General features: G+C 37.5%; 4 protein-coding genes across 7 annotated transcripts; 2 read left to right on the top strand and 2 right to left on the bottom strand.

Annotated features, from left to right (window-relative positions):
* LOC18777293 (protein IQ-DOMAIN 14) lies at positions 185 to 4,403 on the top strand. The gene is made up of 4 exons (XM_007210444.2): positions 185 to 987; positions 2,478 to 2,678; positions 3,332 to 3,409; positions 3,490 to 4,403. The coding sequence occupies exons 1-4, from the start codon at positions 565 to 567 to the stop codon at positions 4,120 to 4,122; spliced, it is 1,335 nt and encodes a 444-aa protein (XP_007210506.1). The 5' UTR covers positions 185 to 564; the 3' UTR covers positions 4,123 to 4,403.
* Positions 5,466 to 8,495, bottom strand: LOC18777322 (RHOMBOID-like protein 2). Its single transcript, XM_007209296.2, has 5 exons — positions 7,867 to 8,495; positions 7,025 to 7,188; positions 6,448 to 6,611; positions 6,056 to 6,306; positions 5,466 to 5,837 (listed from the first exon to the last, which is right to left on the bottom strand). The coding sequence occupies exons 1-5, from the start codon at positions 8,142 to 8,144 to the stop codon at positions 5,726 to 5,728; spliced, it is 969 nt and encodes a 322-aa protein (XP_007209358.1). The 5' UTR covers positions 8,145 to 8,495; the 3' UTR covers positions 5,466 to 5,725.
* On the bottom strand, positions 13,722 to 14,977 carry LOC109949378 (60S ribosomal protein L24-like). Its single transcript, XM_020564928.1, has 3 exons — positions 14,574 to 14,977; positions 14,334 to 14,482; positions 13,722 to 14,083 (listed from the first exon to the last, which is right to left on the bottom strand). The coding sequence occupies exons 1-3, from the start codon at positions 14,760 to 14,762 to the stop codon at positions 13,930 to 13,932; spliced, it is 492 nt and encodes a 163-aa protein (XP_020420517.1). The 5' UTR covers positions 14,763 to 14,977; the 3' UTR covers positions 13,722 to 13,929.
* LOC18776222 (E3 ubiquitin-protein ligase At1g12760) lies at positions 16,002 to 19,984 on the top strand. Of its 4 annotated transcripts, none has more exons than XM_020564237.1 (5): positions 16,002 to 16,947; positions 17,494 to 17,613; positions 17,708 to 17,840; positions 18,871 to 19,029; positions 19,239 to 19,984. In XM_020564237.1, the coding sequence occupies exons 1-5, from the start codon at positions 16,376 to 16,378 to the stop codon at positions 19,410 to 19,412; spliced, it is 1,158 nt and encodes a 385-aa protein (XP_020419826.1). In that variant the 5' UTR covers positions 16,002 to 16,375; the 3' UTR covers positions 19,413 to 19,984. The 4 variants fall into 4 exon arrangements, with proteins under 4 accessions (XP_020419826.1, XP_007209235.1, XP_020419827.1 ...); XM_007209173.2 differs by having other exon boundaries at positions 16,003 to 16,947; positions 17,491 to 17,613; XM_020564238.1 differs by having other exon boundaries at positions 16,005 to 16,947; positions 18,874 to 19,029.

Raw genomic sequence — 20,094 nt, forward strand, 5'->3', positions numbered from 1 at the left:
AACTAAAAATAGGATGTTCATCACGCGACTGCATGTGCATGTGACAAAAGTTATGAACAAGAGAAAACACAAAGCTAGATGATTAGTCTTTTTATATCTTTTATTTATCTTGTTCTTTTTAAAATAAACACTAAAAACCAAAACGGCATCAGTGATCCCAATTTATTCCAATCTTTTTGTTCTTATTCCAATTTGTAATTTCCAAAAAACTAGAAAAATCCAACAACAAAAAAGAGAGCAAACGACGACCAATGTAATGAACCAAACGCGCCATGCAGAGCATGGAGTTTCACTTCCCTACTAGCATGTGTTTAATCAACTCCCCATCAATGTCCCCTCCTTTGACAATCTCCGCCATATAAATAAATTCCCTCTTTTTCTTTCTTTCTTTGCTCCCAAGTCCCAACCTTTTATCTCTCACTCTCTCCCTCTCTCTCTCTCTCTCTCTCTCTCTCTCTCTCTTCTGCAACTGCAAATGCAACTCCATAACCAAACCCACTTCCTCAAACCACTCCCATCACATCACCCTTAGCCTCTGAGACACTTCTCCGAACAACCCAAAAAATGGGCAAAGCCTCCAAATGGTTCCGCTCCATCCTGGGCCTCAAAAAGCCCGACCCGACCCACCAAACCTCCACCTCCTCCCCAAAACCACCCACCAAAGACAAACGCCGCTGGAGCTTCGTCAAGTCCTACAGAGAAAAAAACCACCACCGCCATCAAAACGACACCCCGCCGCTTCCTTCCGACTCCTCAAACGACGCCGTGGTCGATCCCAACAAACACGCCATCGCAGTCGCAGCCGCGACCGCCGCCGTGGCCGAAGCCGCAGTCGCCGCCGCGCAAGCTGCCGCCGCCGTGGTCCGCCTGACGAGCAGCGGACGGTGCCCCAGCAACCCCGCGGCGCACGTTAGCACGGCCCTAATTGGGGTCCGCGAAGAAGAATGGGCCGCTCTGAAGATTCAAGCTGCTTTCCGAGGCTGTTTGGTTCGTATCACCGCTGAATTATTATTATTATTAATTTTTTTTTTGTACAAGTTTTCTTAATTGACCGTTAATTTCTGATTAAGTTACTGGATTAGCATTGGGTCGGGAAGCTGACACGTGTCCCTTCTTTCCCGTTAGGCTTCGTGCTTAGAAACTAGTGTTCCTTCTTCCATTCTACCACTACACAGTGAAAACTGCTGCACGTTCTGTAACTGAAGGTCCCATACGGCGTCGTTTTAGTCTTTGTAGAATTCATCTCATACCCAGTTGGGCTACTTTGAGAGCTGTACATTCCATGTCGTTTTCTTTAAAACGGCATTACGTGCAGCTTCTTTTGCACTGCCGTTTCTGGGTCATCTCTCTGTCAAACACTGAAAGAGACCCGTCAACATTTTTCGAGGATGTGAAATAGATAAACCCGCTAAAATACACAGGGATGCGTACTATACCACCTTCTTCCAAGAAAAACCCGTGTGGACCACTGGACCTCTCAAGGGTTTTTCTTACAGCACATGGTCATTTAATTTTCAGAGGCCTTCCATTTTGGTTGTGTTGCCGTTTTCACAGAATGGGTGGGGCAGAAACTTTTCTCTTTGCTTTTCTAGAGTAAGTTGGTTTGGTTTGTCCAATGACATTTTTTTAAATGTCAAATTGTCAATGTCTTGGTATTCTTACTGTGGTTTTGGCATTCTTTAATTTCCTCACCTTACCTCTCACCTAACACTTGTTTAATTGGAAGGTAAGGGACTTAATTTCAATTGGGTTTCTTAGTTCTTTTGCCCTTTTTGTTAGGGTTCTTTAATTCCAACAGTGTTTGATGTTTCCTCATAGTAGAAACCAAAAGGCGAAGACTTGACTAATTTAATACGATGGAGTCATGTGGGGCTTTCTAAAAGAAACCAAGTTGTTTAATTAACAGTCCCTTTGTAATTGATGCATTTTAGAGGAGTGGATGTAGATGGCCAAAAGTTTCAACTCCATGCGTGTTGACGTTTCTGACTGTTGGGTCCTGCACACTTAAAGTTTTGGTGGGTTCCTTAAAAAGAATTTTCTAATTGACTTTCTTAGGAAGAGAGGAGGGGGTGTGTAGGTTGGGTGCTTTAATGCTGAATTAAAATGTAGACAGCACAGTACAGTCAAACAATGGGATGCCTTTTTGCAGGGGCTGGTAGTGAAACGTTCCTGTTTTCTTATTTTTCATGTCAGAGTTATAGATTCATTTGGTACTGGCCTAAAAATAATTTCATTTAGGCTCTTGTTCCATTCGAATTTCTGTGTAGGTCCGCGCACCTGCTCCTCAGCGCCATAATTTAAAATGTCATTTAAGTTTAGGCTATTCAATCATTTGGTTGGTACTGATATGGTGTATCCTGGTTTTGTTGTAGTTGACATTTTGTGTTATTACTTGGGTGGAGTTTTAGTATTATCTCGAATGCGTTTTAATTAGTTTTTCATAAGTTAAGTTACTTTGTCAAATGGATATTTTGAAGGCAAGGAGAGCATTGCGAGCATTAAAGGGATTGGTGAGACTTCAGGCACTGGTAAGAGGTCATATTGCGAGGAAGAACAATGCTGCGCGATTGCAGCGGCTGCAAGCAATCTTGCGTGCTCAGGCGAGAGCTCGAACAGGGCGGTCCCAAATTTCTGAGCTCTCACATTCAAGGACCAAGTCTTCTCAATTTCACCAACCTGTAAGGAAAATTTTCCTTTCCCTCCAATATGAGTTTTTTTCAAATAGATTTGAACTTCGAGTTGTGGGGACCATTATTTTTCAGAACAACTTAGTAGGCTTTTCTATTCATGCATGTACTTTTCAGTACAGACACATATAATGTTGTGAAGGAGGGTTGTTTGGTAGAAAATTTAAAGAGCTCCATGATGCATTGATGTGTAATTATATATTATAAGAAACTTCCAAACTTTTTTAGGTTCATATGGACAGTGGACGCTACTTTTGCTGTCAAATAAATGAGAATGGCAGGTTGACAACTAGGATAATAGATATATAACAGTTAATGTCCATATCAAACTTGTAGACAGATAACATGTTAGAGGGGAAACGTTGATGGTTAAAAAGCTTACTACTACACAGATGTTGAGCCTTTTCTCATTCACAAGTTTTGCCTCCTCATCAGAAAAATAAAGTTAGTTATTGATATGATTAACTGAGTTGTGATTGACTATCTGCTAATTAGCCATTAATTAGCCATTATCATCTGAGTTCTAATTGACCATCTGTAATTGATTTGTGTGTTTTATGAATCAGTGATGACCTAAATATATCATCTGCATTCACCAAATGTTTGTTTACTCTTTAAACAAGAAAAATTTCTTCTACATGCAGGGTCCAGCAACCCCTGAAAAATTTGAACATCCCATCCGATCCAGGAGTACAAAACTCGAGCAATTTTCAACACTCAGGGTATGCTCAGATCTTGTATTTTATCTGCATTGTCATGCTTTCTACTTATATGCAATCCTCATGCCTACTACTTCCTGCAGCGGAATATCTCCAGATCATATGGCACTACAGATGATGAAAAGAATGACAGGGTCCTTGAAATCGATACTGGGAAACCATACATCGCAACTAAACGGAGAAACCTTTTCCACTCTACTCATCTTGCTCTGGCTTCAGACCAATACAGCCATAGCTTTACCACTTCAAAAGACTCTACAAGCCATCAAACACTTCCAAGTCCATCTTCTTGCGAGGTCCAATCTTTAACTCCATTGAAATTCTCTCGAGAGGTTGAGGAAGACTCTTTCTGCACTGCCAACAGTAGTCCTCAGTTTTATTCCACTTCATCAAGGGGCGGTAATTCAAAGAGAAGTCCCTTCACTCCCACAAGGAGCGATGGCTCGAAAAGTTACCTAAGTGGCTACTCAGATTACCCGAGCTACATGGCATGCACGGAATCTTCAAAGGCGAAGTTAAGGTCTCTTAGTGCTCCAAAGCAGAGGCCTCAGTATGAAAGATCTGGCTCTGCAAAGAGGTACTCCATTCATGGCTTTGGCGAATCGAAATCAAGTGCTCAAAGGGCGTCCGCCTTGCACGCAAACTTTGCAAGCAAAGCCTACCCGGGATCTGGTCGGTTGGACAAGCTTGGGATGCCTGTGGGTTACAGATACTAATGGGGTGCCCTTTTGGGGTTTCAACCCCCTCCACTGTAATTTTGAATCTAATCTGGCTAACTGATGTACTAAACTACTTCATTGTCCCTGTAATGTTAAGAATTCTATTAGCGTAGGGGCGTACATTTGTGGGTCTGAATCAAAGGCTGCTTCCGGAAAATGCCATTACTTTCTGTGTCAGTTGTAAAATTAAGTTGGCAGAAGGTGAAGTAAGTGTATTGCATGAAACTTTTAAGAATGAAAAATATATAGAAATATTAAGTGGTATGGCATTTGACCTTTGTGCTCTCATTGAGGAAAAACTCTGGTTATTGTTAAAGTCATTGAATCTGTTGACTTTTCATTCATTTTTCCCCCTTCGGAATATCACATAGATAAAGAAATCTGGCCATACAAGAGTGAGAGAGGAAAATTAAAAAAGAGGAAAGAGAAATTGGCTAAAGAACATCACCTACGAACATCACCTATAGAATTAACAAAACATGAAACGTCATTTACAAGTATGTCTGAACGAACGCGTACGCATGCAAATGTGTATCTAAAATAATAGTAAGGCACTTGTCTGTGTTCAATGGATTTCTGTTCTTTTTTCTATATACAAATGCGAAGTCTTTCATCTCCAAGGAAGAAAACTTCAATGTGCAAAATTCCAGCCAGCTGTACTGCCTGCATGTCAACTTTAGAATTAGGGACTGGAAAATGGGTTGAATTGAATCAACCTTGCATTGCACTAGGACCAAATGATTTTGGGTCTGCAGATGGGTCATTAGATCATATGCCAATTGGGCCACTTTTCAAAGCTTCTGCACACACATATTTTTTAATTACACAAGCGATATTGAAAGATAAGTGAATCGAACCTAAGACCTCAAGTGCAGGGTACATGTGGGCATGATAAGTTACAGTTAAACTGGAAACAAACATAATAAGAGTAACACATGTGATTTAGACCAGTTGACGAAATCGAAGTCTGTCCCTTTACATTGAGTTCAACTTCACATAGATTAGAGTAGTTTAAAATATCACCTATCACAGACATTGATCAGCGCTTGTGATAGCATTACGCATGCTAATACTGTTGTAAACCTTGTCAGTAAACCTTATCAAGTAACAATCATAAGTAGCTTGACTTTGTAAATCTTATCAAATAACAATTAAAGTAGCTCGACTTTGGCGTAGCATAGCACCCACATAATAGAATGTCAAATGGAAGTCTCCTATTGTGTATAAGTCGGTAAACATAGTTGGTTTTTGCAAGTCTTCCCCATACTGAATGGGCAGCAGCCTTAACTTATGGTGATAAAAGTTTGGCCAAAAGCTGCTCAGAACGGCAACACAAGTCCAACAGAACAAGGAGGAAAATATCCATTTTGAAAGAAAAAAATAACATCTCATGTATATAACGGAAAGACATCCTCTGTACCAAATATACATATTACTACATATCTCCATGTACCAAGCAAACTAGAATATATCATGTGTTCTATGCATGTACATCAGCGAGGGTTCCCAACGAAACATATTATATAAAAGAAGAAAAGAATCAGAGACAAGATGAACAAGTCAAGGTATGGAAGTTTGTAAAAAAGAGGAGGGCCATCTCTCAGTTCCCACATTTCCATCTTGAGGTTGGCACACAGCTTAGGTAATGGCACCAGCTGCAGTGCTTGTTTAAGTTCTCTCCTTTGAACAGCAACACCAATCCAGTAGTTAATCTGCATTTAACAAGAAAATTGAAAATTACTCATCTTGAAACAGTTTCATATGTGCTAATGTGTATACTTAAACTCATCCATGACAGTAGAAACGAAAAGGGATGAAAAAAAGACTGACACTACGGTGATGGTCTCCGATTTGAACCAGATTAAAATGTAATGGATACTAAATCATGCAAAATTCAAATAATAAATTAGAATTCCAGCAACAAGCTTACCCAGCAATCAGTAAGGCAGAGGCAACCAACAAAAGAATATATTGATAAGGCTTGTGCTTAGATTTGACACGAGTGTCAGCTGGAAGATTCCGACTCTCCATCCATCCAAACTGAGGACGAAGGAGCAAAATGAAACCAAGGAGAAACCCAGCCAAGAATCCTCCGATGTGGGCGAAGTTGTCAACATGAGGAAGAATTCCAACTGCTAAGTTAATGGCGATAATGACTATAAGCGTCAACAGAGCTGCAGCCTGGAAGGGCAAGAGAAAAGCAAGAGTTAATGACAGTAAAACATTCCGATCTTAATACGAAATCATGACACAAATGCAAACATCAAATCCATTTAAAGAATATCAACTTCACTTTATAAAATTGGAAAATCGGTAGCAAACCTTGTTGGTGTATATACTCCAGTTAGTGAGAAGCTCCGATAACATAGCTCCCAGAAGTCCAAACAGAGCGCCAGAAGCACCAACAGAAATATTGCTCTGAATAAAAAGGGCTGATAATATGCTCCCACCAAGTCCTGACAACAGGTAGATTATTCCCACGCGCACTGCCAAATCATTCAATCCAGAACTGATGTTAGAATGCAACAAAACCATCATAAAAATATGTCAAAAGAAAAAACACTAATAATGAAATTGAACAAGGCTTAAAATATCTACACGGTTATCATCAGGAAACAAAACAATTATTTGAATTGCCTTTAATTCAATTTGAATGCACAAATGCGTCCAGCACAGTAAAGTGATGCTGGAGACTATAAATAAAAAAGGCCTCATACATAATTTAGAATAAATTCAAAAGAGTTGAATATAGAAAATTAAGAATGTTCCCATATCCGCACTCTTCTAAATGTAAAGAACAAAAGGCTCCCCTTTTAATATGCATAATCATGGAAGTCCTAAAATTGACCTCATTTTACTTAAAACCTCAATTCAAGGCATGGTAAGAAAAATGGCATACCAAACCCAAATTGCTGTTCTAGGCGTATGCCGATAAAGATCAAGCTCAGCATGTTTGCAAGCAAATGAATGACACCGGCATGCAACCACATACAAGTGACAAGTCTCCATCCTTGATGCCCATGTACAACCTTGGACCACTTCAGAGCTCCCAATTTTTCCAATCTGCAAAAGCAGGAAATATTTCTCAGATAATAAAAACCAAAAAGCGAAAAGGAAAGAGATATTATTTTCCCATCCAGACACACCTGGAAACCACTTTCATCCAAGTATAATAAGCAAAAATAAAGGAAACTTAAAAAATAAAGAAGCGAAAAAACAATCCAGTCTTTGAACTATGGCTTTTTAATTTCCAGGATTCGACAGAATAACAAAACTTCCAAGCAGAATAACACAAATTGAAAAGGGTAAGAAAAAAAAAAAAACTAGTCCCACAAATGCAATTAGAAAAAAACTCACACTTAGGATATCAATGAGTTAGAATCTCAGACCAACCTAGCATTATGAATTAGGATTGGAAGTTTAAAAACCCAAAAAGAATAAACAACACAGGAAGAATCAGAAGAAAATCATGCACTTCAAACAATTCTATCAGCCTAAACTCAAGAGAGCATGCCCAATCAAAAACTGAAAAGGAAAAAATATCAAAACGAGATATTGAAGTATAATCATACAGCATTGGAAAAACAGTAAATTCTCAAATTGCACACAACCAAATAAGCAAACCGTATTTGCCCCAAAATCATAAACTTTACAATTACAAAGCAATCAAATTTCTCAAACCCAAATCCAAAAACCGAGAAAAATCTCTAAATTGAGAGATGGGTAAGTCAGAGAACTCACGTGGAAGAAGATGGGCCAAATAGAGGGTTCTCCCGGAGAGGCTGAAATGAAAGCCGACCAAGAAACTTGGCTACACACTTGCCATCACTACCAGTATTGTTCCTTGGACAGTTGTTGACAAACATAGCCACAATGAAGACAATAATATTGGCCACCACAAACATAGGAATCAACCAGGATGTCCATTGATGCTCCTGAGTTCCCACATAGTACTGGTTTGGGTTGTAACTGCTGTTGGCTCTGGGTTTTTCTGTTCCTGCTCGTTCTAGATCAGCCATGGTTTGATTTTCTTTTTCTCTCTCTGTTTGTCTCTCAAGTCTCAAACTTTTTCTCTGTACAATGAGAAAGGCCAATGTTTTTTGGGTTGGTGTTTATATTGTGGAAGAAAAAAAATGGGAAGAGGGATTGAGAAGTGACTTGGAAGCGAGTAGAAGACGTGTTTTTGGATGAAGCAAAAGAAAATATGAGAGACTTGGAAGCAGAAGAGTTGGGTGGGCAAAGAAGGTTGTAGATTTAACAGTCGAACAAGTAATGTGAATAATGTTTAGGAGGAGAGAGTGTTTTGTATTTCTCTCTCTCTCTCTCTCTCTCTCTCTCTATTTCTTGTATGTAGGATAGAGAGTGCTTTGTGCTGACTTGGCTTGTCTGTCATTTTATATATTTATATTACGCGGTGCTGTTAATATTCCTTAATTAATAACGTTTAGCAGTTTCCGAATCACATTCACATTTGGTTTTTGTGAAATTACATCGTTATCCCTGCTTAAATCCTTATGCTTTAAAAAAAAAACCAGAGAGCATTTTTCAACAGAAAAAAGAAGAGAGTTAGGGCACATGGACCAGTTCTATACTTCTATGTGGAAGTTATGATCGGCTACTGTTTTTTTATTTTTTTATTAGACATTTATGTTTGCAATTTCTTGTGATGTGGTTTGTTTTATGTAGTGTTGTTGAGGTTTTTTTTTTTTTTTTTTCCAGTTCGTTTTGTTGAATAATTAAAAAAGAAAAATTAATATTATTTGTGTTTTTTTAAGCCGGCCATATCGAGCAAGATAAATTAATTCAACGCTTTAACTTCCTTTTTAATTACACAATCGAGCCATTCTTTAATTTGTTAATGCAATTCAGCCTAGTACAATTAACCTAAAATTAAAATAATCAAATTCAGATTAATTTTTCAATTCCAAACTTGTGAAGGGCAAAAAAAGCCAGCAGCCAAAGAGTATAACAAATTTGTCATTTTAATATTTGAGGAATTCTAGCAACCTTTTCTTTTGGACCTTCTCTCTTCTCTTCATGACATATGACATGTGTCACTTTCTTTCCACTTAAAACAATGTCATTAATACATTAGACAATGTATGTTTTGTTTCCCAAAATTACCCTTGTTAAATGCATTGGACAAATTAACTTTTATTTCCACCTTGTTAAAAAATTAAAAGAGAATTTTAAAATCTTCCACAAAATTAACGTCAATTTTTCTTTTTATAATAAAAAAATTTCTGTTTGCTACTTTTTTTTTGTGAGGGAAGGAAGAATGGGTTTTGGGGTATGGATTGAAAGAGGAGAGTGAGAAGTACAGTGCACGGTGGGTTTTGGATTGGAAAGGAATGGTGATGATTGGGTAAGGATGGGGACTCTGAGAGAGAGAGGGAGAGGGGTATGGATTGAAGGAGGAGAGTGAGAAGCACAGTGCACGGTGGGTTTTGGATGGGAAAGGAATGGTGATGATTGGGTAAGGATGGGGAGTCTCAGAGAGAGAGAGAGAGCGAGAGAGAGAGAGAGAGAGAGATGCTGTAATGGGTTTGGGTTTTCAATTTTTTTTCTGTTTCTTTTTATCTTTTAATCAATTAGAATGTTCATTAATTTTAAAAAATATTTATCTGTATTTTTAAAAAAAGTTTTTTAGGGAAGTATACATAGTTTTTATTTTCAAATTGAACTTTTAATGTTTATTTTTTAAATTTAATTGTTTATTTTTTAATAAGGGTAAATTTGGGAATAAAAGATATATTGTCTAATACATTAATATTATTGTTTTAAGTGTAGAGAAAATGACACATGTCATGAGAAAAAATGAGAATGTTCAAAAAAAAGAGTTTGAAAGAAGATTAGTAATATTCCCCTTAATATTTTTTTAAATTAATTTCTCATTATCATGCCACCATCAAAATATTAAGTCCCAAAAACACGAGTGAAAGGATCATGCCTCCACGTGGCTTCAGAAGTAGAAATGCAGCACATCAAGATCGCACAATGGTTTGGGAGGACACATGACAATGACTCAGCACTTCTCCAAAATAAATAAAATAATGCTACTTTTATATCAGCTGATGTGACAAATGAATTAGACAACAACATTAATTAAAATTATTTAATATTTTTTTATTTTTATGATCTACAATGATATTTTTAATATTTTAAATGTTTCATCATTCTTTATTTCTTACTTTATATATATAACTTAACACTTAAAAAAAATTATTAATAAAACTTTTTTATTTATTAAAAAATTCACTTCATTTAATTTAATTGATGTGGCATATGAATAGACATGCCACATCATATTATATAGAAATATAAGATAAAAATATAGTAAGTGTTGCATTACTCAAATAAATATATCCGAATAATACCTCGAATGGATTTTACCATTAAAGTAAAATTACAACAGACAAAATGATTTAAAAGGAAAATTTCATATACAATTTGGGATGATGACCTTCTTTTTTAATTAACCTTTTACTTGATTGTATTGTAGCTCTAAATTTCATCATTTGGTTCTGCAAATTTGATTTGACTAATCTTTCTTAAAAGGTAATAAAGCATAAGCTTCTTCATGATTCTCTATAAAGGCCACAAATTGGTGGGACTTTCTAAGCATGATTTAACAAAACCTGAGTTTTGCATCCACCTGTCATATACCCATAAAGCCAAATTAGACTTAAATACGAGTGATCTAGTCACGTAATCGTATTAACCTAAGAATTTTTCACATAAGTCTGATTTGCTGTGCCACGAATAACATATATTCCAAGACAACACCCACCAGAACTTAGCTTTGGGTACACTAGAATCCTTCCTCAATTTGGAAACTGATAATATATTCTTTGGTTCCAACACTCTTTGCAAAATCCAAAGCTTTTGGTTTTTTTTATGGTTTTCACTTTTGAAAAAACTGCTCGAATGTAGATAAAGTGGCTATAAAGTAAAAACGCATGCTTCTAATTGCTTGTGCCAAGGAAATCTTTGTAATCCTAGAGATTATGTTCTCAATTTTCATATGTACGGTATATAATTCAAATTATTTTAAATTACTCTTATTTACAGGGAAAGAAATTGAATTCGAATATAAATAGATAAATACAATGTTTTGAATAACTGTCTTAATCCACATCGGCTTGAGTATTGTGTTGTATTTATATTGTAATAAAAGTCAACTATACAAAATACAATTGTTCGGTTGTTGTCTTTTACTTTTATACATTACGTGATATGAAAATATTGAACAAAGACTCATTCTGGTATATATTAAAATGAAAGGTTCACAATTTCAAGGCCAAATGACACTGCATGCATAAACGTTTGCTTCCTCTTTCTTTCGTTGTTTGGAGAACTTAGTCAACATGACAACAACATACCATCAAAGTGAAGTAAGAACAACCAACCTACCTGCCCCACAGAATGCGATTATAAAATCAAAATAAGCCAGCACTAAACATAACTTCAACAAATGGATTCACATCTTTAATCAATACACCCAACCCAAGTAACAAAAATTGAGTTTTCCATTTTATTCGGTGCCGAGTTATATAAATAAAAGATAAAAATAAAAACCGAAAAATCTAAAATGAATCAATCTTGATTTATTTAGATTTGTATTTTTTATTAAGTTTTTTAGCGTCGATTTTGTGTTTACGTCTAAAATTACGTGGTTTGAACTATTTGGGTAATTTGGTGAGAAGTAGGCACGAAGTTTAGGTTGAGGTGGTGGACAATGCATGAGCAAAGCTTACGCGTATGTATGATCCCTTTTGACACAAACAAGACAAAAGCTGGCAACACACAGCATGGTGTGACATTCTGGTTGTTGGGCTTCAAAGAGTTGAAGGTAGAGACAGTTGCTTAGAAGCTACATGCTCTCCTTTTTTGTCGCTGTTTTTTTTCTTTTGCCATCTGTGCATGCCATTCTTGTGTGTTTGTTCAGCTTGGCAAGTTATTATAATGATGTATTTAATTAAATAATTTAAAATACTTAATGGAGGAGGAGTATCAAAAGACTGCATGCTTAATTGATTTAATTAGTATTTTACAGAATAAGAATGGTTCTTCCATGAGCCAAACATGAGATTTTTGAAGATGACCCTATTGGCCTATTTCAAGCTGCTAGCCTTTTGCTTCCATGGAAATTTAAACCTTAAGTTTGCTTTTCACCTAAGCTAAGGTTGTTGGCTCTGTTTAACCAACAAAATGACTTTCATTACATTGACAATCCTCTATACCCGCGTAAACAACTAGAAGAAAGAGCTAAATCACTCACTCACGAGAACGATTATGTTTAGCAAACTTGGTTTCCACAAAAACTTCAAACGGAAAAAAGTTTTTAACTTTCTGTGTGCAACTAAGCAAACCAAACCAAACCACTATTAGTATTTCTGCCAAAGGGTTGACCTTTATTGCATTTGTGTTTTGCCCCCTTTTGCTGATACTGCAAGATATAGCCGTTGCTTGCTGATATCAAATAATCAAATACTATTTGCCCTCCCACCAAGTATTTACAGCTTGCGCAATAAAATAAAAGCACGAAGAAAAACAAACAGCTCATATGAGGGCTTTTAAATGCTCTAAAATTTCCTTTGACGTTCTCTCACATACTCTCCTCCTCTCTACTGGTACAAGTCCAGAATGACAAGTGTGTAACTATTTCTCTACAGTTTTGGGGGGCATATTTTAATTTGTTCATGCTAAGTAATAGTTTAACATTTTCTGAAACTTGATCACACGAGCAACAAGATTTGAGTGTCATTAAGCAACAGGATCCTTGTTCATGTGACGCAGAGATACGGGGTCAATTAAAGAAACCGCTTTGTATAACACTCAGCCTCGTTTGGTTCTTAAGATTAGATTGGATAAGTCACTAAATCTAGTATAAATTTTTTTGCATCTAATATACAGGACTACATCAATTACTCATACACACGTAAGACACGCACCTTTATTGCAGGAAACTTTGTATCTCTTTAGTAATGTGACAAACAAATACATGAGATTATCGGTCTTCACCGATCTATGAACTTTAAACTAGAAGTCGATTGTGGCATCCGAAGTTACAAGCATAAGTTTATGCGTACAATCTGGATGAAACCTTATTTGAGACTGCTTGTCGAAAGACTAAAAGCGACTTTACGACAAGTTCAGAAAATCCTAGAAGTGCTTCAAAGTCTTGAAAGCGCACTTGATTTCAATTAAAAATACGGGACCTTAAACTGATTTGCTTCCATCTCATACGAAATAAACAATATTTAGCAAAATAATCAGGTGAAAAATACCAGCTCTCTGTACAAAACCTTGGATTTGTATTGCCCAAATTTCGAGAGAAACATAACTCATTTCACCTATTGGTCAATGGTCATGCTTGGTGTCCAATCCAACTTAATCCCAACCTTGGGTCTAATCCATGTTTTTAGACTACCAAACATCCCACCATCCTTGACCAAAAAAAACAAAACATCCCACCATAAAATCCAAACCCACCAGACAAGTCCATTATCAAGTCATACTCAGAGGGTTTGTACATACAAATTACCAAAACGAATGTCTAAAACGACTCAACTTTTCCAGGTTGACAAAACAAGTTTATCAGCTGTGAATAAAAGATATCTTTTTTCTGAACTCAAGGGCATTAAAATATAAACGATAAACTTTCACTAATGCAACAATATCCAAAATTGGAGTGGCCAACAATGCCAATTAATCCATACATCAAATCGAAACAAAAAATGTCGATCGTCTAGGCAAAATGGTAAGGAGAATAAATATTGAGGATGGGGGGAAGAAGAAAACTTATCGCTTTCCACCACCACCTCCAAGCTTAGGGGCTTTTGGGGCAGCAGCCTTGGGCACATTGCCCTTGGACTGACCCTTTGACTTGGACACCAATTCAGCCTTCTTTGCCTTCTTCTCATCCTTAGTCTTCTTAATCCTCTCCTTGATTTCACTGACAAACACGCATAAACACACATCCATCATTGATTTTATACAATACAAAATTGAGTTTATCAAATAACACAAAGTTGAGTTCGTGAAGTTGATCAAATACCCAAAATTGATTTTATCACGTTGATCAAATACCCCAAATTTGATGTTATCAAGTTGATCAAACAACCCAATCTACATTTTATCATTGTTGATCAAATAACTCAATATAGATTTTATCACTGTTGATCAAATAAACAGCAGAGCATTACCGGAGAGCGGCCTCACGGGCGGCGTCGCGGACCTCGGGCTTCTCGGTCCTTCGCTTCTGAATAACTTCCAATGTGGCACCAACAATGGACCTCGAATAAGGCTTTTTGTTTGAGCGTCGCTTCTTCTTCACAGCCTCAGCAGCAATGTCCTGAAATCACAAACACACACAAGAGCTTAGAATATTCAATCGATTCGAAACGAAACGCATCGTTTCGTGAATGTGTGTTTTGTGTAGGTACCTTCTTGTGCTGCTTACGGTACATGGCGGTCCAGGTGAGCTTGGAGGGCTTGAGGCGGTTGTGGAAGTACCTCTTGCATTTGGAGTTGGCGAAGAGGAAGACCTGAGAATCAGAGCGGATGAATCTGATTCCCTTTCCGGGGTAAATCTTGGCGCCACTGAAACGACAGAGCTCGGTCTTCAGAACCATGGCTGCTCTGCTATGTGGTGGTCGAAGCTTCAAGCTCTGATGTCGCCGCCGCCGCCGCTGCTGCTCTGCAAAATCCCCGAGCCCTGTCCAGAGTCTAAAACCCTAATGCTTCGGCTACCAATTTAACTTCAACTGACTGACCAAAGGTCGCGCCTTTCTCTGGGCCAGAAAATGGCAACTAAAGATTGAGCGGGCTTTGGTTATTACAACTCTTATCGATTTCAAGCCCTAAAAGTGAAATTTTAGGTTTGGGCCTCATCGGTAAATCTATCTAGAGTTGTACGCATCCATGTTGTTAGCCCCGAGAAAATTTTGTAATCTTAGAAAAATGTTTTTGGATTTATTTTAATTTATTGGAAGTGCTAGAAAAATGTTTGGAATTTTTTTTAAAGGTTATTCGGAGAAATGGAGGTTAAAAATAGTACAAGCCCCATAGAATTTTTCGGGGAATTTTTTACCAATGATAATGATATTGACAAAATGCTATTTATTTGTATGATAAAATTGGATTTTACTTTTTTAGGCTTGATTATTATAAATATAAATTGCTTTTGTTTTACTTTCTATAATAGTTTGATTTTGTCTCAAATGCAAGCTAGGGTGTAGATCCTTTAATAATAAATACATAAAATGATAAATAAACAAAAAAAAATCCTTCACACAAGACATAATGTTAAAATGGTCGAGTTCCTCTAGAATTGGACAAATCGGTCCAGTCAATGTTCGATAATGACATGAAATAACTCTTTATGCCACTGTTGGATAGTGACTCAACCAATTTATCTAATTTTTATGGGGTTGGACTATTTTGTCTTGGTGCCCTCCTATTTGTCCTTATATAGTAAAATCCCTAATAAATATTGGTTAAAATTTAATAATGTACAACAAAAAGAAAAGAGAAAATAAAGAATGAAAGCTTCGCAAATTGGTTATTTATTCATTAATGAAAGCTTCGAAAATTAATTATTTATTCATTTATATACAAAAAGATATTGAAAAAGGGAGAATCAAATCCATGGTCACTGTAAGCAAGTTTATGCGATCACTATGTTATTTATATGTTGTATTCACTAAAAAGTTTACGACGAATCACATATTGTTGTATTCAGAAGCTAATTTTGTTTTTTTGGCAAATTGTATTCAAAAGTTAATTAAATTATTGGAAATTATTTATCCACCGTACAGCGAAGCATTTAAGCGGTAAATCTCAACCGCCGAGTTGGCTTCCACTGAATCGACTCCACTCGCATCCCAAACCGCAAACAAATATTACCGCTGTTAACTGTAATTACCGAACGAACCGTGTACGGTATGGTCAAATCAATTTACCTAGCCCTGGTCAAAGGAATCAAATTTATTAAGAAAAGAAAAGAAAGAAAAAAAGTAATTCCAATTCCAAAGCCTTGTCTGTATTCGAACGACATTATCGTCATCGTCGGCGTTGTCTTATCCAACCTTTTCCATGTTCTCACCGCCACAAAACCTCCGCCCATTTGACCACAGGTTCCGCCAATACGCACCGTTTTGAAGATCTCTGCATGGGCTCACCGAGTTAAGGCATTCAATTCCACAATCTCGCTGAAAAATAAAAATTCCAATACGAAATTCCCGAAATGGCCTCACCCAACCGATCCGTGGACGACATCGTCGATACGACGCCGTTGCTCAGCAACTCGGGCGGGTCGTCCGACGAGTCCAACTCGGGGCGCCACCGAATTGTGCGCCCCCAGAGCCTGCGCGACGCCGCGCGGTTTCTACGCCAAGCCAGCAGCCGTCGGCTCATGCGCGAGCCGTCGATGCTGGTTCGCGAGACGGCGGCGGAGCAGTTGGAGGAGAGGCAGAGCGATTGGGCGTATTCGAAGCCCGTGGTGGTTCTCGACATCATCTGGAACTTCGCATTCGTCGTCGTCGCGGCAACGGTCCTGGTTCTAAGCCGATACGAATTGCCGAATATGCCCCTGAGGCTCTGGATCATGGGGTACGCTTTGCAGTGCGTGGTTCATATGGTTTGTGTTTGTGTCGAGTTTCGGAGAAGGCAGTGCCGACAGAGAAGCCGGGTTTTGGGGGTGAATTCGACGGAGGAAGGAGTAGGGAGTGTTGGGAACTTGAGTTCTGGGTCGAGAGAGGAGGATTTGTCATCGCAGTACGTGTCTTTGGCTGATCATATGAATGAGGAGGGTACCAGGTAACAAATGACTTTTTGCTATGTAATGCAATTGAAATGTTCATGCTTCTATTTGATGTTTGTTGATGGGTTGTTGTTAGTTGCCGCAATTTATGAACTTCTTGTGACAATTCTCGAGTGTTTGCTTAAAATGCTGGCATTTGATTTGGAGCAAAATAAAAAAACTTTTAGCAGAATAAGATTTTATGTGTACGTTAACCCATTATGTTGTTTAACATGAATTGCGGATATAGGATATATCTGCAGAATCTATCATGCAGAGTAGAGCAGAGGATTAGTTTTATGATTCTTCTTGGCTTTTTAAGGCTTGTTGATGACTGATGACTTTGGTTTTCATTCGATTAATACTTTCTAAAATCCCTAGTTATGTGTAATATTGACTATATGTATGCATATTAAACTCTGTTGTTGATTACTGAACTGGTTTTCCACTGGAAAGGGAAGGATGCTTGTTTATTTGCAGCTGGTACTGTGTGAGAAATTGGATGATTTATTTTGGACTATTTCGTTTACGTGCTCAATGTTTTTGCTTTAATCTCTCAGCAGCGTTGCAAAGCATTTGGAATCTGCAAATACAATGTTTTCATTCATCTGGTGGATCATTGGGTTCTACTGGGTATCAGCAGGTGGTCAAGCTTTAGCGCATACCTCCCCTCAGCTTTACTGGTTTGTGCTCTCTCTCTCTCTCTCTCTCTTCCATTTATTTGAAAATCAAGACATTAACAAAATCTTAACTATGGCTATGTGGCTTTTTCTGCAGGCTATGTATAATTTTCCTGGGTTTTGACGTGTTTTTTGTCGTTTTCTGTGTTGCACTGGCATGTATCATTGGTATCGCTGTTTGTTGCTGTCTTCCATGTATTATTGCACTTTTATACGCCGTGGCAGACCAGGTAGTTCTTGTGTATTCTTACCTCTTTTCTGTGTGTTGAGTTCCATGTTCATAACTATCAGTGTCTTCTATCGTTACCACTCTGTAGGTTATGTGAAATTAATGCAATACTGTTTGAGAAGTATGATATTTGTATGATGTAAATGGTTACAAATTGAAACCAGAAACTGAATCATTCTCTGTTGTTCTATGGAAGGAAACAATATGTACCTAATAATTAAGTATTATAAAAATTAATCGGGTTTTGTTAGTTTGAATGGAGATATGAACATATTAAGATCCTTGGTTGCAGGATTTTGGACTCTTTAATCAAACTTAACTATGATGGGATTGGTTCCAATTTAGCATAAATAACTCTATCTGGGGTGGGGGTGCAAAGTCCGGCACAAATGTTTTGTATAGTTGAATGAAAGAAAGTTGATTGAGTTGATTGCCTTCATGATTTCAATGAAACAAGCAAGTTCCCGTTGTGGTAAAATAATGTGCACTGAGTTAAACCAATGTCTGCTTTCGTCTGGTATATTTATCTTACATTTTGATACTCATCTTAGACAGTTGCATTTCACGGTCTCTCCACAGAGCACCTATGCAACCATTATGATTGAGAGCTGTTATTGGCACTCCAAAATAGTCATCATGCACTCTTCTCTAATGAAAAAAATAAGGACAGAGTGTAGAATGACTATTACAATGGCTATTTTGGAGTGCTAATAATAGTTTTCAAATGGTTTTATATCTTTCTCCTTCTGTTGGTGTACAAGAGTTTGAAAACTTGATGTATAGTAGTTGGCCTTGAAGCACTTGGGGACAATAGAATTATTTATGTTTTATCAATTCTTTTCGTTTGATCCAAGTTTGCTGACTCTGTTTTAATTGTTTCAACTTTGAAGGGGTTGGGCATGATTTTTTGTTGTTGGAAGTATAGTTTACCTGATCTGTAAATTTACTGTTGTGTAGTTTTAAGAATCTTATATTAAATTTTAATGGCTTTCTTGTCCTCTCTATTGTGTTTCTATGACCTGTTATTGAAGCAGGATGGAGCATCCAAGGAAGACGTTGAACAGTTGTCAAAATTCAAATTCAGAAAAGTTGGCAATGAGAAAGTTGCAGGTGATACACAAGGTGGAGGAGTAATGACTGAATGTGGAACAGATTCACCCATTGAACATGTTCTTTCGCAGGACGATGCGGTGAGTGGGCCCTTTTTTTGGATAACTAATCTTCTTCGCTTTCTGAGTTGTGTTTGCAAAAGAGGATGTTGTCTACGTGACCTGTTATGTACTTGGTTTCCTTTTATATTCATATAACAAATCCCAGTTAATTAGTGGACTAACAAAATCTTTTTGGACTGCTCAAAAGATTCTTGTCACATCTAAGTGATGATCATTGTGATTTATAGGAGTGTTGCATCTGCCTTTCTTCTTACGATGATGGAGTGGAGCTAAGGCAACTTCCTTGTGGCCATCATTTTCACTGTTCCTGCATTGATAAGTGGCTTTATATCAATGCTACCTGTCCTCTCTGCAAGTACAATATATTGAAGAGTACCAGCCATGATCAAGTGGAAGTGTAGAATACTTCTAACTGAACAATTGTGCCCGTGCATGCTGGGGGTTTACATACAATTCTTGCTTGAGTGTAATCCAACGCCAAGCTTCGCACTTGACTCACTGCAGGTTTTCTATATGGTCATTGTCGATGTTGTTTCTTGTTGTAGAGTAGGTGTAGCAATTGTCATCGATCTTCTTGTTCCCGTAGTGATGATGACAGTGGCACTTCGTATTTGTTGTTGCTCTGGCATCTTTAGGTGCCTTTGTACATGGGTATTGCCAGGGTGTCTCCGCAGTAATTCTATATCACAAAGACAGTTGTCTTGAGTTACATTTCAATGTGAAGGGCTCTTTGTTGCCAATATTTGCACTCGACGAATGTTGACTTGATACCTTAGAAATGTTGTTAAAAGTTAATAAGATTCTTGTTCATGAAACTTGTTAGATTGTTGTAACATATATGTGGACAGTCACACTGATTGTATCTGATTTGTTGAAAGAGAGGAGCTTGTTATGTGTTGATTTGAACAAGCTATTCCTTGGCACTTTCAATTGGATAATTCGTGTTGTTAATAAAGCTCTCCCATCTATGATCCCTTTTTTTCCCTTCAAATATTGAATCGAAAATAAAGAATGGTATCCCCTTACTTTTCTGAGTAACCACGAAAATATTCACAACTCCTAGGAGTATTTTTGTAAGACTCC

This window comes from Prunus persica, chromosome G5 (genome assembly GCF_000346465.2).
Source record: "Prunus persica cultivar Lovell chromosome G5, Prunus_persica_NCBIv2, whole genome shotgun sequence".
NCBI lineage: Eukaryota > Viridiplantae > Streptophyta > Magnoliopsida > Rosales > Rosaceae > Prunus > Prunus persica.

Coding starts and splice junctions, on each gene's coding strand:
- LOC18777293 (XM_007210444.2), top strand. CDS start 565: ATGGGCAAAGCCTCCAAATGGTTCCGCTCCATCCTGGGCCTCAAAAAG. Junction 988..2,477: donor CTGCTTTCCGAGGCTGTTTG/GTTCGTATCACC, acceptor GATATTTTGAAG/GCAAGGAGAGCATTGCGAGC. Junction 2,679..3,331: donor CTTCTCAATTTCACCAACCT/GTAAGGAAAATT, acceptor TTCTACATGCAG/GGTCCAGCAACCCCTGAAAA.
- LOC18777322 (XM_007209296.2), bottom strand. CDS start 8,144: ATGGCTGATCTAGAACGAGCAGGAACAGAAAAACCCAGAGCCAACAGC. Junction 7,189..7,866: donor TTTGGCCCATCTTCTTCCAC/GTGAGTTCTCTG, acceptor CTGCTTTTGCAG/ATTGGAAAAATTGGGAGCTC. Junction 5,838..6,055: donor TCTGCCTTACTGATTGCTGG/GTAAGCTTGTTG, acceptor TGTTAAATGCAG/ATTAACTACTGGATTGGTGT.
- LOC109949378 (XM_020564928.1), bottom strand. CDS start 14,762: ATGGTTCTGAAGACCGAGCTCTGTCGTTTCAGTGGCGCCAAGATTTAC. Junction 14,483..14,573: donor ACCGTAAGCAGCACAAGAAG/GTACCTACACAA, acceptor TTGTGATTTCAG/GACATTGCTGCTGAGGCTGT. Junction 14,084..14,333: donor GCCCGTGAGGCCGCTCTCCG/GTAATGCTCTGC, acceptor CGTGTTTGTCAG/TGAAATCAAGGAGAGGATTA.
- LOC18776222 (XM_007209173.2), top strand. CDS start 16,376: ATGGCCTCACCCAACCGATCCGTGGACGACATCGTCGATACGACGCCG. Junction 16,948..17,490: donor ATGAATGAGGAGGGTACCAG/GTAACAAATGAC, acceptor TTAATCTCTCAG/CAGCGTTGCAAAGCATTTGG. Junction 19,030..19,238: donor TTCTTTCGCAGGACGATGCG/GTGAGTGGGCCC, acceptor TGTGATTTATAG/GAGTGTTGCATCTGCCTTTC.